The sequence below is a fragment of the Prenolepis imparis genome, unplaced genomic scaffold (genome assembly GCF_030444845.1).
Source record: "Prenolepis imparis isolate NDT839.2.m4 unplaced genomic scaffold, iyPreImpa1.0 SCAF_10, whole genome shotgun sequence".
Lineage (NCBI taxonomy): Eukaryota > Metazoa > Arthropoda > Insecta > Hymenoptera > Formicidae > Prenolepis > Prenolepis imparis.
The window spans coordinates 13,001,620-13,016,415 of NW_028141168.1; the positions used below are offsets into that span (position 1 = coordinate 13,001,620).

General features: G+C 38.5%; 2 protein-coding genes across 3 annotated transcripts; one reads left to right on the forward strand and one right to left on the reverse strand.

The window, feature by feature from the left end:
• Nucleotides 1-199: 199 nt before the first annotated feature.
• Nucleotides 200-11,096, forward strand: Htk (AT-rich interaction domain hat-trick). 2 transcript variants are annotated; one of them, XM_083047878.1, is made up of 7 exons: nt 200-426; nt 1,954-2,393; nt 2,465-2,710; nt 2,803-3,007; nt 3,087-7,794; nt 7,974-8,114; nt 8,293-11,096. In XM_083047878.1, the coding sequence occupies exons 1-7, from the start codon at nt 421-423 to the stop codon at nt 8,334-8,336; spliced, it is 5,790 nt and encodes a 1,929-aa protein (XP_082904004.1). In that variant the 5' UTR covers nt 200-420; the 3' UTR covers nt 8,337-11,096. The 2 variants fall into 2 exon arrangements, with proteins under 2 accessions (XP_082904004.1, XP_082904005.1); XM_083047879.1 differs by having other exon boundaries at nt 1,954-2,384.
• A 158-nt stretch (nt 11,097-11,254) lies between these two features.
• Nucleotides 11,255-14,775, reverse strand: LOC145941728 (uncharacterized). Its single transcript, XM_083048000.1, has 2 exons — nt 13,684-14,775; nt 11,255-13,343 (listed from the first exon to the last, which is right to left on the reverse strand). Exons 1-2 carry the CDS (start codon nt 13,825-13,827, stop codon nt 13,149-13,151), a joined length of 339 nt encoding a protein of 112 aa, XP_082904126.1. The 5' UTR covers nt 13,828-14,775; the 3' UTR covers nt 11,255-13,148.
• Between the last annotated feature and the right edge of the window lie 21 nt (nt 14,776-14,796).

Sequence of the window (14,796 nt, forward strand, 5' to 3'; positions counted from 1 at the left end):
TATATAATTGTACTCGTATACAGAGAGAGACAGTTGATCGCTCAATCTCCTGGCACGATCAAACAGGGGGCCCTACAGAACCCCATTTTATCAAAATTAGCTACTTCGTTGACACCACGTTTGACGCGCATGCGCGAGAGGGAAGTTCGCCTGGCAACAATGGAAAATCTTGTGCGCACTCGCGCACTCTCTCTCTATTCGTCACATTCATCGTGTTGCCGAGCGGAGAGGAGTGTCTGCTAAGGTCTGCCTTCTCATCTCGAAGCGGGTCAGTCTGCGTTTACTGCTGCTCTGTCCACGAAACTCGTCCCGCTTCATCGCGACAGTGCGGGACGATGTGAGGACGCGTTCGTTTCGATGTCTCGTTGGTGCGTTTCATCCATACCAGTAGACGTTCGCGTCGTGGAGCTCTAGAGGAAGATGCTGGTGAGTAAACAGGCGGGAGAAAATGTAGCACGACGTAGAGCAACAACGGAGTAATCGCAGCGGCTAACGCTTTCCTTCGTTTCAATGGCGCGCGCGTTGTGTATATATGTACGTGTGTGTACGTGCTTTTATCCTTTATATTCTGTATTTTTGTGTGGAATCCGTTATGACATACGCGTTGTGCGTCGCGCGCTATCGCATCCGCGCTTTTTCTCTCTCTCTCTCCCTCCCGCTCTTTCTCCATCTATCCGTCTCTCTCGCTCGTTCGTTCGCTTGCTCGCTCCATCCTTTCTTCTCTTTTTCCCTTCCTCACTCCTCTCTCTCTCTGTCTGCTAGTTGTGACGAGTCGAATGTTGGCGGATCTCTTGCCGGGCAAAACGCTCGGGTAGATATACGAGACGTATCTCGAAAAATCGGAGAAATTTTTTCTTCTCTTTTGCGTTCTTTCTCGTCGCGGAAGTTTTGACAGGCAGATACTTTCTAAGGCGTGAAAGGCGCGACGGAGTATGCCTGGAAGCGTCATTGAAATGACCGTGGTTATCAAAACACACATAGTCAGTGTATTATCGTTGATTCTGTTTATTTTACAATTTTCCACATTTTTTTAGATTTTTATTCTTTCTTCTCGCGTGCAAGCACATAAATAATTATGCCTTTTTTAGTTATCTCTCTATTTACACATATGATACATAAGTGTGTGTGTATATATATATATGTATATAGAACAAAATATATATGAAATATTTTGCTCTATATATGTACTATCATTAGCTTATTACTCTCTGCAAGATAAAAAGAAGAGACTACACAAACAGAATCAGTATTCAAGAATTGACAAATGTACAACTGTATATTACAATGTGATTGTGTTGTATTTTTTTGATTTGGGAAATCAATAACAGATTTGTACTTGCTTTATTTTAAATAAGAAAAAAAACATTAGTTAGAATTAGAAATATGGCTTAAAATAGATCTAACATGTATAATTTATTAGAAAATATTATATTACCTACAGATATACATGCATACATATTGTTGAACTTTATTCATTAAATATTTCATGCTATTACGATGATCAATGTTAAAAAAAAAATATGTGTGATTTATTTAGCTCCAAAAAAGAATAAGAAATTAGTATTGTCTTGCATTCTTACAACACTAAACAAATTAGTGCTTTTGTAGATGAACATGAAATATAAACTATTACAATAATATTAAAAGAATAAAGAGTATGTAAAGTTTTATTCTGGGGAAAAAAAGAAGGAATTTCTATTATCGCTATTATGTGCCTTAAAATTTAAGTTAAAATCTAGTGTATATACAAGGCACAATGACAAACATTGATTAAAATTAAAGGGAGCAGACTTGCATAATACAATATATATATGAATAAATATTTCTATACTTCTCTCCACAATTACTTGTTAATGCTTGTTACTTTTTAAACTTGCATTACAAGTTTTGTTATGAAATTATTATTATTATATTGACATAATACATTAGTATAGAATATTAAATTTATTACAGGGAGACGATCCACCGTCCCTATCGGTGGGTACGGAAGTCAGCGCTAAGTATAAGGGTGCCTTCTGCGAAGCAAAGATTCGTAAGGTGGTGCGATTAGTAAAGTGTCGCGTAACTTATAAACCGCAAGGTTTAGGAACCGCAACTGTTGCCGACGATCAAATCAAGGGGACTTTAAGAGTAGGTGCCTCTGTTGAAGCTAAACATGCAGATCGGAAAGAATTTGTTGAAGCTACAATTACCAAAATCCAAGACTGCAGTCAGTACACTGTAGTTTTCGATGATGGGGATATTACTACGTTAAGGAGAACTGCTCTTTGTCTGAAAAGTGGACGGCATTTTGCGGAGAGTGAAACGTTGGACCAACTCCCGTTGACTCATCCAGAGCACTTTGGAAATCCTGTAATCGGGGGTAGAAGAGGTAGACGATCAAGGCAAGCGCAGTAAGTGGTGGAGAGAAGTCTGTTTTTAAGAATTCTAATCATTATCTAATCCTAAAATTTTCATAAAATAGGGACGAAAGCAGTGAAGATGAGGACAGTCCACCGCGAGGCACTCACGATTCCTCCTCCAGTGGTGGTGCAAAGGAGGGAATGGAAACTGAACCAGAAATCGGCAAAGTGATTTGCGTGGAACTTGGTGACAAAAAGAAGAAAGATAATTGGTTTCCAGGTTTAGTAGTTGCACCTACTGCTCAAGATACAGTAAGAATACGAGTGAGGGACGACTACTTGGTGCGTTCGTTTAAAGATGCGAGATAGTAAGTGAACAATCTTTGTTTTAAAGTCGATTGCTATTGTATTATATTCTATAAACATATTTTATAAATATTTATAAATATCTTTCTTTAAGTTATACAGTACCCAAGAAGGAAGCCACAGAATTCACAAAAGAATTGGTTAATAAAGTTGAAAACAGTACACTGAAGGTTGCAGTAGAGAAGGCGCTTCTATTCTTAGAGAAAAACGAATTACCACCTCACTGGGATAAGGATTCTCTATTTGGACATTCTGTTTCCAGTGGAAATAGTGATTATGATGGGGAACTCGACTCTGATGTAAGATTTCTCGCTTATTTTTTACACTTTTTTTTTTCTTTTATACGATGGTTATGAAAAATGTGACTTTTTTTTTAAGAGTTCGGACGACGAACCGCGTGAAGAGAAAGATCATTTTGTGGCTCAGCTATATAAATTTATGGATGATCGTGGAACGCCTATGAATGTTTGCCCAATGATCGGATCCGAAGACATAGACTTGTATAGGCTTTTCCGGGCGGTTCATAAATTAGGTGGCTATAATCGTGTTACGAATCAGAATCAATGGAAAATCGTAACACGACGACTTGGTTTAATGATGCAAAATTCGGGGTCCTTATACAATCTTGTGAAACAGTCTTATAAGAAATACTTGCATCACTTTGAAGATTTTTATAAAAAATTAGGCTGTACCATGGTAAATCATCCGCGAAGTAGCACACGTAAACAACGTTCTGGAAGAAGTCTTATCCGCGATAAAGATAGAAATACTCCTATACCGCCGCAACCACCGGCGCAAGTAAAAAGTGATAAGGATGAGGACGAGAAGAAAGCTGCGGAAGACGAGAAGAACGAGAAGAACGAGAAGAACGAGAAGAACGAGAAGAACGAGAAAAACGAGAAGAACGAGAAGAAGGAGAAGAAGGAAATTAAGAAAGAACAAGTGAAAGAAGAAGAGATTGTAAAAATAAAGAAGAAAGAAGAATCCGAAGGGAACGATAGTGATCTGGAGAGTGATGTGAATGTAGAAGGAGATGTTGAATCGTCATCTAATAATGAAAAATCGCAAAAACCAACCGCGCCGCAAGCTTCTACGTCATCTCTTATTTCTAATAGCCCTACAACCGCATCGTCCAGTCGAGCCAAATCAAAGAGTAAAGAAGACACCAAGAAAAAGACGGTCGAAAAGAAGAAGACGGAAACTAAAAAGCAAGAGAAGAAAGATGATAAACTCAAGGAAGAAGAAGCTACTAAAACGAGATCCAAAGCGAAGGATGATACTGTAAAGAATAAAAGTGCTTCCGAAGGAAGAGAGACTCGAACACCGTCCAGAGAAGGAGAAAAGAAAACAGTGTCTAAGCAGCGACGCTTAACGGACGAAGAATTAAAGAAACGAGGAAGAAAACGCAAAGAGCATGAAGCGGAGAAATCGCGTGCGGATGAACAACTTACGGAGACTGCCCCGAGTTACAAGGGTCCCGTGGAATGTGGCGATAAATTGAAGGTATATTACGGTCCAACACACGAATCCAAAGTTACTTACGAAGCGAAAGTCATCGAAATTGAGAAGGACGGTCCAGAACCGATGTACCTTGTACACTATACAGGTTGGAATACGAGATACGACGAGTGGATTAAAGCATTCAGAATCGCACAGAATTTTACGCAAGCTCAAGGTAGGGTGAAACGTATCAAGGCTACTCCTAGGCCTCAAACCCCCAGCACGAATTCGTCCAACAACATCAGCAATAAGTTGAAAGGCACTTGCAATTCGGGCGCTAACGCATCGCAGAGTCGTCGCCGAGCACAAAGCGTCGCTCCTACTTCCAGTAACACTTGTCAGTCAATTCCGACGTCCGCGAAGGAAGTTAAAAAGGAGGAAAAGGATAAGGACAAGGAAACGATGCAACCAACCAGATCCACTACACCGCTCTCCATTGCCAGCTCTAGTTCCAGAACTAAGAGTCCTGCCACACCTGCTAACAGACAAACCAGGACAACCAGAAATGCAGAACTGTCGGGCATGGAGCATCGGAGGCGGACTAGGAGAACCTCGGGACACACAGATATATCTGTCGCGTCGGAAACCGAGGACAGCGAAGCTTACGAATCCGACACCACCGAGACTGAGCCGACCAAGACTAGATCAAGAGGTACGGAAGAAAGAAAACGGAAGGAGACGCGCAGCAGAGCGGAAGAGAGAATTAAAGCGGAAGACGTGAGTGACGGTGAAGATGACAAGGATAATCTGGATGAACCGCGTAAAGGTAGACGTTTGAGAAGACCACCCGGTAAAATACAAGGTATTAAATCGGAGCCTGATAGCGACCAGGACGAACAACCGAAAGGTCGCGATTTCGATCTCAATCAGATACGATCTGAATTAAAAGGTTTCGACAAAGCGGTTAAGTTAGATCTGATCAGGATGGAGCCCGAGGACGAAGTCAAGCTGGATGAAAAAGAGAGCGTAGTCGCGGTCACGGCGTCACCCAAGTTGGAAAAAACCGTCGAGACTCCGAAAGTGGAAATTGTCGAGACGAAGGTGGAAAGCACGGAAGATATATACGAGTTTAAAGAACCGGAACCGTTCGAGTTCGAGGTGAGGAACAAGAGGGACACGAGCGGTGAGAAGGATAAATTGAAGAAGAGGATATTTGAGGATGAGCCTAAGAGTCCGAAGAAGAAGCAGAAAGCGTCGACCGTGATGCCAGTATTGAAAGAGACGGCGAAAGCATCGGAGCCATCGGATAACGATTCTCGAAAGAAACCGAGGAAATTATTCGGTAAGAGATCCGACGATGCGAACGAATCGGTTGCTCCTAGCAATAAATCTTCTCTGTTTATTGCGAGCGAGGATGTTTTTAACATTTTAACGTCGTCATACAATCAAATGAAATCATTAACTATTCCGGAAGAACTTCCTTCCCAGAGCAAGGTGTCTGGCACAAATGTTTTGTTCCACGATTTGCCGGTGGATGATGAGGGCACGCGCGATGATTCGGAAGACCGTCTGATAATATCGGAGACCGAGGTGTCGGAGGCGGACCAGGACAACGTGTTTACGACGTATCAACAGGAGAGCCAATTTCACACCGGCGGCGAATTGACGGACACGACGGAGTCTAAGAAAAATGAGACGAGCACCGCAACTGAATGCTCGAGGGAAGAAGCCCACCCCCTAGTAGTCAACATGAGTAATACTAGCAAACCTGTTAATTCCTTGGACCAGAAACAGAATCATATCAAGTCGTTGCCTGGACAATCTCAGTCGGAATGCATGAGGATACTGGATACGAAGCTGCTCGATATCGCCGCGGTTCCGTCGCCGATCTTGACACCTCCGGCTCCCATAAGCGCGCGACTGCCGGCGACGTCCACGATAGAGGAGAAATTATCGGCCGCCGCTATGGCGTTCCGAAAAACTAAGGACACCAAAAAGATCTCTGACGAGGACACATCCGATCTCCCTCGCAAGATAATTAAAGACTCGTCAAAGAAATTAGACGTTTTACAAAGAAACAAAGACGCGGATCGCGGTATTACTGTGGTCGAGGTGGACGACAAGAAACGCGAGCAGGAAGAGATTAACGTGAAGGACCCGTGCAGAGAGATTATGCGTATGGCGATTAAGAAAGAGGAAGAGATGCAACAATTGAAGCCAAAGAAAGAAGCAGAACTGAAGAAATTCAAGGAGGAGGCAAAGATCGTCGCTGAGCACAAGACCAAGTTGCAGGAAGTCGCGAGGGACGAAAGCTGGAAAAGCGTCGAGAAGGTAAACGAGGGCGGTAAACAGTCTGAAGAGGAGTATAATAAAGTGACCGATCAAAAGGAAAAAGACAGAATTGAAAATCGTAAGAAACAGATCAATCAGGATCACATTATAGACTCCACGGACAGCAGCGATTCGGAGCAGAGGCTCGTGATCGACAACGAGGAGTCGCAAGACGTTAAAGTATCGACGTCCACCTTTGACGTGAAGCTACAAGCGGAATTGGATCGTATACAGAATACGCAAGATAGATATGTAAGGACACAACCATTGAAAGCTTCGCAAAATATTCAACATCAACAGCAGCAACAACAACAGCAAGAGTGTGCAGAATTCAAGGCCGAAGTAACACCGATTTCAAAGACGGACGAAGAGGGCGAGACGATGAATTCGCTGCTGTGCGAAGAGGAGATACCCGGTTCCCCGGCTCCGCCCTCCGAGAGCATCGAACAAGTCAGTGTCGGTCCATCCTGCAGCCCGCCCAAGAGCGAGGTCACCGAAAGCAGTATAGTGCTGATGGAGATGCCTTTCGCGAGCGCACCAACCTCGGGCCAAAGTACGACGAGCAACAGCAGCACCGTCGCCACTCTCAGCATGGCATTGCCAAAGACCGTCGAGGCGTCGATACCGGTTTCTTTGCCCATGCAACAGAACGCATCCTTAAGCATGCGGCAGCCACAGCCTCAGCAGCAACAGCATCAACAACAACATCAGCAGCAGCAGCAACACGTACCGGTTCTGATGCCACCGCAGCGACGAGAGAGCAACGAAGCCGCGCCGGTGATGGACAACACGCCGCCAACTACCCCCGATTCGAGTATATCCAACATCTCGGGCTCGCCTAGGGAAGAAAGAACCGGCGGCTCGTCGCCGACTTCCGAAGACAACATCAAGCTCAATCGCGACAGCTTCGAGGCGGACAACGACAGCGCCGGTAAGAACCCGGGCTTCAGCGAGGACGACACCCTGCCGAATTCCGAGGTCAACTGCGCGGACAGAATGCTCAAGCCGCCCGCTAAACGCTCGAGCGACGACATGCAGTCGCCTAAGAAACGTAAGAGGAATCGCAAGCACTCGGAGTGCGGCTCCGGCGGCGTCGCCGCCGCTGCTGCCATACCGAAGAAACCCGGTAGGCAGAACGGTAGGCACGGTAGATACGGAGCTGGGAGCGACAGCGACGACACCAGCGAAGGATCTAATCTTTGCGGGATCAACAACACGACGAGTCACGCCAACACCATCACCACCGTCCCCGATCTTAGTACCTACTCGTCGAGATCACCAAGGCCAACAAAGTATAACTTTTATGTCGAATTAGGTACGTTGGTACAAAACATATTTTATGTTAATTTGATTACACGTTAAAAAACGTCTGATTAGTTTAATCAAAGAAGCATTTTTTCTCAAAATTAATCTGTATTAATACAATGATGTGTATATAGATTAATTTTGACATATAATTTGACATATATATATAGTTATATTAAATTTTCGCAGATCCTGAATTGGACGGTAGTCAAAGGATAGCTGTACTACAGCAGAAATTAACCGATTTGAGGAAAACTTATAATGCCGTGAAGGTCGAACTTGCCGGTATAGAAAGACGTCGAAAGAAATTACGAAGGCGGGAACGAGAGGGTAAATATTTCGCTACATCATTCACTTGTCACTAACTCTACAGTTTTCGTTTTGTTTCCTTCAAAAACCGCTGAAATTTGCCAATAAATGATCACACATAGACACGAAAAATATTTAGAAAATTTAATCCTATGATTTTTTTTTCTTTTCGCATTATAAATAAAACGTTTCGTTTCAGCGATGAAAGCAGCTAAAGCAGAAATGCAGCAAGCTTGTTCGTGATAAGCAGAGTTTGAAAAAAAGAAATCATTCTTTTCTCGAATAGTAAATGAAACTTTTAGCCAAAAGTAGCAATCGTCAACACGGGCATCATGCAATCATGACAACTCTTACGTACATCTCATTTTGTTAATATATTTGCCCTTGCACACTTTCTTTGTATTAATATTAATGAATTGTAGATATAGTCGTAAGAGCGATGAGAGTGCGTTTGTCAAAACGATACACTCATATACGATATATATTGTACATTGTTTTTCGTCAAGTTTCGTCATTAAATGATTAAAAAATTTTAATCCTTTGTCACCTGCTCAGATACAAAGTACAAATTATGAATCACTGATGATCATTTTTCAAGTATTATTCATTTTTTTTCGTTATAAAAAACAAAGGAGAGTGTTATTAATAGTTACATATGTTATTGATAAAGACATCTTGGGAACAAGTAATTAATCTAAGCTGGCTATCATTTCCGTTTCTCGAGCACGACCACACCGGTTGCGGTTGAGCTGTTTTCACAAGACGTTGAAAAAGACAAGGTATATAAGAAAAATACCAGTGACACGAGTACGAATGTTGCGCGTTCTAATACTCTAGGAAAGAAGTATGTAAATATTAGAGATTAGAGTAAAATTATTCACGAAATATTGTGAAATAACACATTGGCGAGATTATGTCACACGTAATGTACGTTATACATAGAGAATTTTCATTTAAATAATATAAATATGTTGCAATTTTTCATTTTGTGATTCTGGAAATTACGAGCAATGGCTTCATGTATAAGCGTGAGATAAACGAAGTGTTTGTATTATTGTATTTTAATTTATGTATAATAACAGCGTGAAGATGGTATTACTTATACTTGTACGAGAGAGAAAACAATTTGTATATTGACACATGTAAATGGATATCGATGCTCTTGATAAAGGAATAACATGGAATTACTGTATTGTTTTTTTTTTTTTTTCTTGCATGCTCTTCATGATCGGTTTTGTAACAGGTTATAGTGAATGCAGCTCAACGATATTAAATAGATACTGATATGTAACATTTAATTGCGTTTCTTTATCGTTAAGAGCTATTATTTACTCATCGATATTCTATTTCACGTTTGGATTTATCAGAAATGCATTTATATTTCGATATATTACGTATATATCGAAATGCATCAAGGAGACATTTGCTTATCGCGATTTTATCTAATGCCTGTTTCCCTGGATTTGGGGCGATACATAAAATCAAGAGAACGCCACAACTAAAGCATTGATATTTATGCAGAATTTTTTATTTTAACAGTCGATCAGCATGTCTATACACACGCATCTTCTCTGCGAACTTTATCTTTAAGGTTCTTAATCTGTCACTCCAATCATATTGAATAAATGACGTCAAAAATTATATATATAAAATATACACGAAGAGTGCTTGAAAAAACAAGTATTAAAAAATTAGATAGAATGATGCAAAAAAGAAGAAACTTAATTTTAAGAAACACATCGCGAAGATGTGAATCAAATGTTAGGTGAAAAAATTTATAAGAAAATACACAAAAGCTGTCTGAAAGAAGAATAAAATTTTATATAGATACACACACGTACACACACGGACAAATACACACATATATATGTATATCTTTATATCATATATTTTTTATAAAAAAATTAATATGTGAATGTGCTTTATGGTGTAAGAACGCGATTACATGAATCTGAAGAAAATGAAGAAAGTTGTGAAGGATTCCGCGACATTGTATATAATTTTACATTGCGTGTGGTACAGACACAAGTCCGACTTTGATAGTTTATTGCACATTCTGATATAGCTGCGCAATTTGATGTATAATAGTTTCAGAAAAAAAATATTGCAGTAGCACATACATGCGTACTTGTTTTTGAGAAGACCAGAGGATGCATTTTGACATTAAAATCTTTCAACAATTTGTACTATATAGGAGTGTGTGTTTGTATGTGTGTGAATGATACATTAAAGCAGTTTTTATTTTACTGCAAGTTTAAATATACAATATTTTATACAAATCTCTAATATTAAAATACAACTAATTATGCATTATTATTAAAAAAAAAATAATGAGACAAAAAAGGAAATGTTATTTAGTTTATATTCTTTTCATTCAAAATTACATTATTATTCAGTTACGATTTCAAACAATACAGTTATGAAATTTATATTTAAAATTTTCAGTTGTATAAAGTCAAGTGTAAAATTAAATTATTTGTTTTGTTATTTATATTGTATAAATTCTAGTCTATAAAAGGTTTTTATCGTTAACAAATTAGAAATTGATAAATATATATAATAAAAATATAGAAGAATTAGAATATAAAGTGATAACAGTCATCTGTTGTGTTATTGGGGTCAATTTTGGTTTAGAATATATAATATTTTAATACCAAATTGTGACAATTCAATGTAATTTTGACAATCTAAATTATCACTTGAAGGGATAAACCCACGAATAATTAGAATTTAAAATAAGTTTATTTAACTCAAAGTATATATTATGTATGTTTGCGCATTATGTATAAAGATACACAGTCATAAATGCATCCTCATCTTCTGAAAACAATTATTCTCCCTGTAAATCATACGACGTTACATGTGAAATAGTACATATAGTAAGCACAATGCGGGAATTTTATCTCTCTCTCTCTCGCCAAGCAGTAAATAATTATTGTTTCACATAACATTTAACTGTGTCAGTGAGTATCATTAAGAAATAAATCTTATCTTAAGAAATAATGCTTATATTGCATTAGTTGTATTGCTCCTGCATTCTTATTTATATATAAGTTCTGTGAATATATTAAAACATATTAAAAGATAGAATAAGAAAAAAAAAAAAAATAATTTTGCACAAATTTTGTACTTAAAATCTGATATACATATTTATTACAGTGTGGCTTACAAACAAAGATGGATAGATAATTAAAATCTGTGTAAAACTTATGCAAAACCTACTTTCTTTCAATATAATATACAAATATTCAGATTATTGTACTTTGCACTTATTTGTATTAGAAAATAATGTAAGACTGTTTTTTCGATTATACAACATAATGCACCATCAATGACACGCACATACATAATATACAATATCTTTTCTATCACTTGTTCTGTGTCAACATTAGCGAGTAACAGAAAATTTCATTAATACAAATCAATAACTAAAAATATATGCATTATAAGTTAATTTTCATATTTTAATTTTACGCTCTAATGTTCTACGGCTATATAAGAAATTTCTACATTATACAATATATAATATCGCCGAGATATATAGAGATTGTTATATATATATATATATATATATATATATATATACATATATCAATCTTTTTTTTGTACACCACAGTAGAATTGATGCGTTGAAAATACGATAATATCTTTTAAAAAAATTAAAGAATATAAAATATTTTCTAAAGAAAGTATATATTGTAAGATTTTTTTATAAAATAATATATATATGTATATATATGACTTGGGACTATTTGTGACAAAACTCCAATTTAATTGTTAATTAATAGTAGGATAACCAACATCAAAATTTCTAATATAATTATACAATAGAAATTTTACAATAGAAATTTTGCTATTGTTTATTTTATAAGTTAATCAACAATTAAATTAATCAGAATTTGGTCAAAGTGGCCCTAAGAGATGTACTGGATATTGAGTATCTACAGTAGCACAAGAAAGAGTGCCCAAATAAATCATGATACTGGATATTGAGTATCTACAGTAGCACAAGAAAGAGTGCCCAAATAAATCATGATTCCATATGTAAGTAAAGTGACATATTATTCCACACATTGAAAAGTATATACAATATTCTGAAAATAAAGAAAGACTAAAGTACATAATCACAAATATAAAATTTAAATTAATTTTTTACATATTGTTATAAGAATTTAATTCAATTTTAACTTGCGTATTTATAGCTTTACTTCTCTTGTTCATAAGTTTTTATAAACACTGTTTCTGTCCTTTGCTACTTTATAACTTGAATTTTACATCTAGTTCTTTTATCAACACATAGCATCATATCCTTCAATCTTAAAAGTTGGGAATTTTTTTTTAATAATTAAAAAGTAAAAGCTAATTATGTTTTATTTAATACGTCTTGATTGTTATTTGTCCCTGCTCGCAAGAAATATATACATATATATTCCTGTGCAAAATCTGTATAAAACTTCCAGCTACTGAGAGATACTTGGGAGATATTCAATACATCTCTAATATAAATATATACATATTCGATTATTTCAATATTATTGCGCTCGCCCAGAATATATTTCGCATTTAAAGTATCACTTTCTTACAAATTAGTTTGCCCATTATTGACCATAGATTAATGAGAAAAGATTCAATGCGAGACTTTGCACTGTGAGAACTTGTCTCTTACTTAAATGAATGCTCTGTTTATAGAATACTATGTAAAGGAGCATATATACTTTTTGTGCATGTCACCCATTGAAGATTTCTCGATATTTGTGATATCTCATTCCATCACAAGACAAAAATGGACATTGGCGTTAAACAATTTTTCAAACCTTTTTAATACTCATGAAAGAATACTCGCTGCCGAAGTAAGTATACAAAATATTATATTATGTAGGAAGTGTAATAATTTGACATTAATTTTTACCTCACCGTCAGTGTCCTTTTCTTTACACATTTCATTGTCAGTCATTGAACTATTAGCTTAAATGAAATGAGAAATTATACAGGAATCATTTAATCTTGGCGAATGGCGCATTGAGCGATAGGGCATACTATTTTCCATTGCACATGTCAACAAGGAGGTGGGCTAGACGTCGGTGCTGCATCTACGGTTGTCGCAGAGGAAGATGCTACTGCTGCCGCTTTATTGTCAGGGTCTAATTTCTGTCTGGTAAACATGATCTGTTCCATTAATTCGTGATGAGCCTCTAATCGTTCGATGCAATGTAAACACGCAGTCTTTGGCAGCGGATCATTCATATTAACCTGCAAAATGTGCATGCAAAAAGAAAAGTGCTTTATTGTAATGCGTTCTCTCAGGTGTCGAGTCACGTAAATGAAAAATAAACCAATACAATAATTTGCAAACATGGGAAAGATGATGCGATGCATTATTTTAGAAAATAGACGGTCAATGCTTCTCTCCTTCCTTCTAGAAACATGTGAAATATGTTTCGCAAGAAAACAGATAGGAGTAAGTGTGTCAGAGAGGAAACGAAAGACCCTTCCTGCAGAAGTGTGCAAGAAGTCATCCCCATCGGCGGAGAAGAATCGCGCGAGAGATGGAAATCGATTTCCATCGAATGAATTCGAGTGAATAAATTACCGTGATCGGCAGGTAAGTGTTGATCTTCTCCGCGAGCTTCATCCTCTCGCCCTCCTCCCCGTAGATGTGTATCACGAAGCGGTTCATCTTGCTGCAGAGCCTGCATATGAACCCCGTGATCACGGCCTTGTCCGTGCTGCCCATCTCTCTCGCTGCCCCAGGTCTCGGCCTGCGCGCACCCACGCACGCACAGCGCCTCGCGTCCGTCCCCCAGGTATCGGAGTTGACAGATCGCGTCTAGCCGCGTGAGAGCGAACGTGTATATATATCCAAAAGAGATATACTTGCGTATTCGCGCTTTCCTCTCCTGTCCGAGATCTCTCCCCGAGTTTGTTTATCGCAGACTCCGTCACAGACACACCGAGCGCGCTCCGAGCGACGTCCAGGTTCAGGAGCGCACCTATTGAGTGCACCTCGTCGCCCCCTCGACGAGGATTGATTATATTACTGTTATTCTTGTTATTATTATTAGTGCTGTCGTTATTGTTATTTTGTCACCTCGTTTTCGCCGGGATACTCGGTATCCTCGAATTCACCCGGCTTTCCTCTAATATTCCACAATCGTCGTATTATTACGGTGCGGAAGGAACGGAAGTCGAACGGCGTCGAGCGAAATCGAACGTATGTGCAGCCCTGACGGCTGAAAGTTGATCCGAAAGCAGCTCGAGAAAGGGATCGGAGAAGGAATCAGCTGTCGCGGACATCTGTCAAGAGATGCTCTAATATAGGAACGTGAATCTTTCTCGCGTTCATCTAGCTCGATCCGCGGAGATGTGAGGTTATTTTTATATACAAATATATAAAAAGATTTCGCGGAGAGAAATAAATTGACGATTTTTTTTAAACATAACGGACTTATTCATTATCGTATCGAATTTGTAAACAAAAATGCCTATAGCGTATACAATGTAATTTACAATTGACATATGCAGATAAAATATTGTATTGCCAAGAACGATACGATATACAGCTGCATTTCTCGTTCGATTCCGCGATGCAAATATCGCGATCCGCTTCCGGGAAAGTGTATACTATAAACGGATTTTTAAATCGCGACGCGCACCGCGATATTCAACATGGCGGCGATCAGCTGTGTTCTGTCACAATGACAAT

Bases quoted from the DNA above. Each gene is read 5' to 3' on its own strand.
- Htk (XM_083047878.1), top strand. The intron at 3,008-3,086 runs GTAAGATTTCTC...TTTTTTTTTAAG, and splicing joins ATGGGGAACTCGACTCTGAT to AGTTCGGACGACGAACCGCG. The intron at 7,795-7,973 runs GTACGTTGGTAC...AAATTTTCGCAG, and splicing joins TAACTTTTATGTCGAATTAG to ATCCTGAATTGGACGGTAGT.
- LOC145941728 (XM_083048000.1), bottom strand. From the start codon at position 13,827: ATGGGCAGCACGGACAAGGCCGTGATCACGGGGTTCATATGCAGGCTC. The intron at 13,344-13,683 runs GTAATTTATTCA...CACATTTTGCAG, and splicing joins ACACTTACCTGCCGATCACG to GTTAATATGAATGATCCGCT.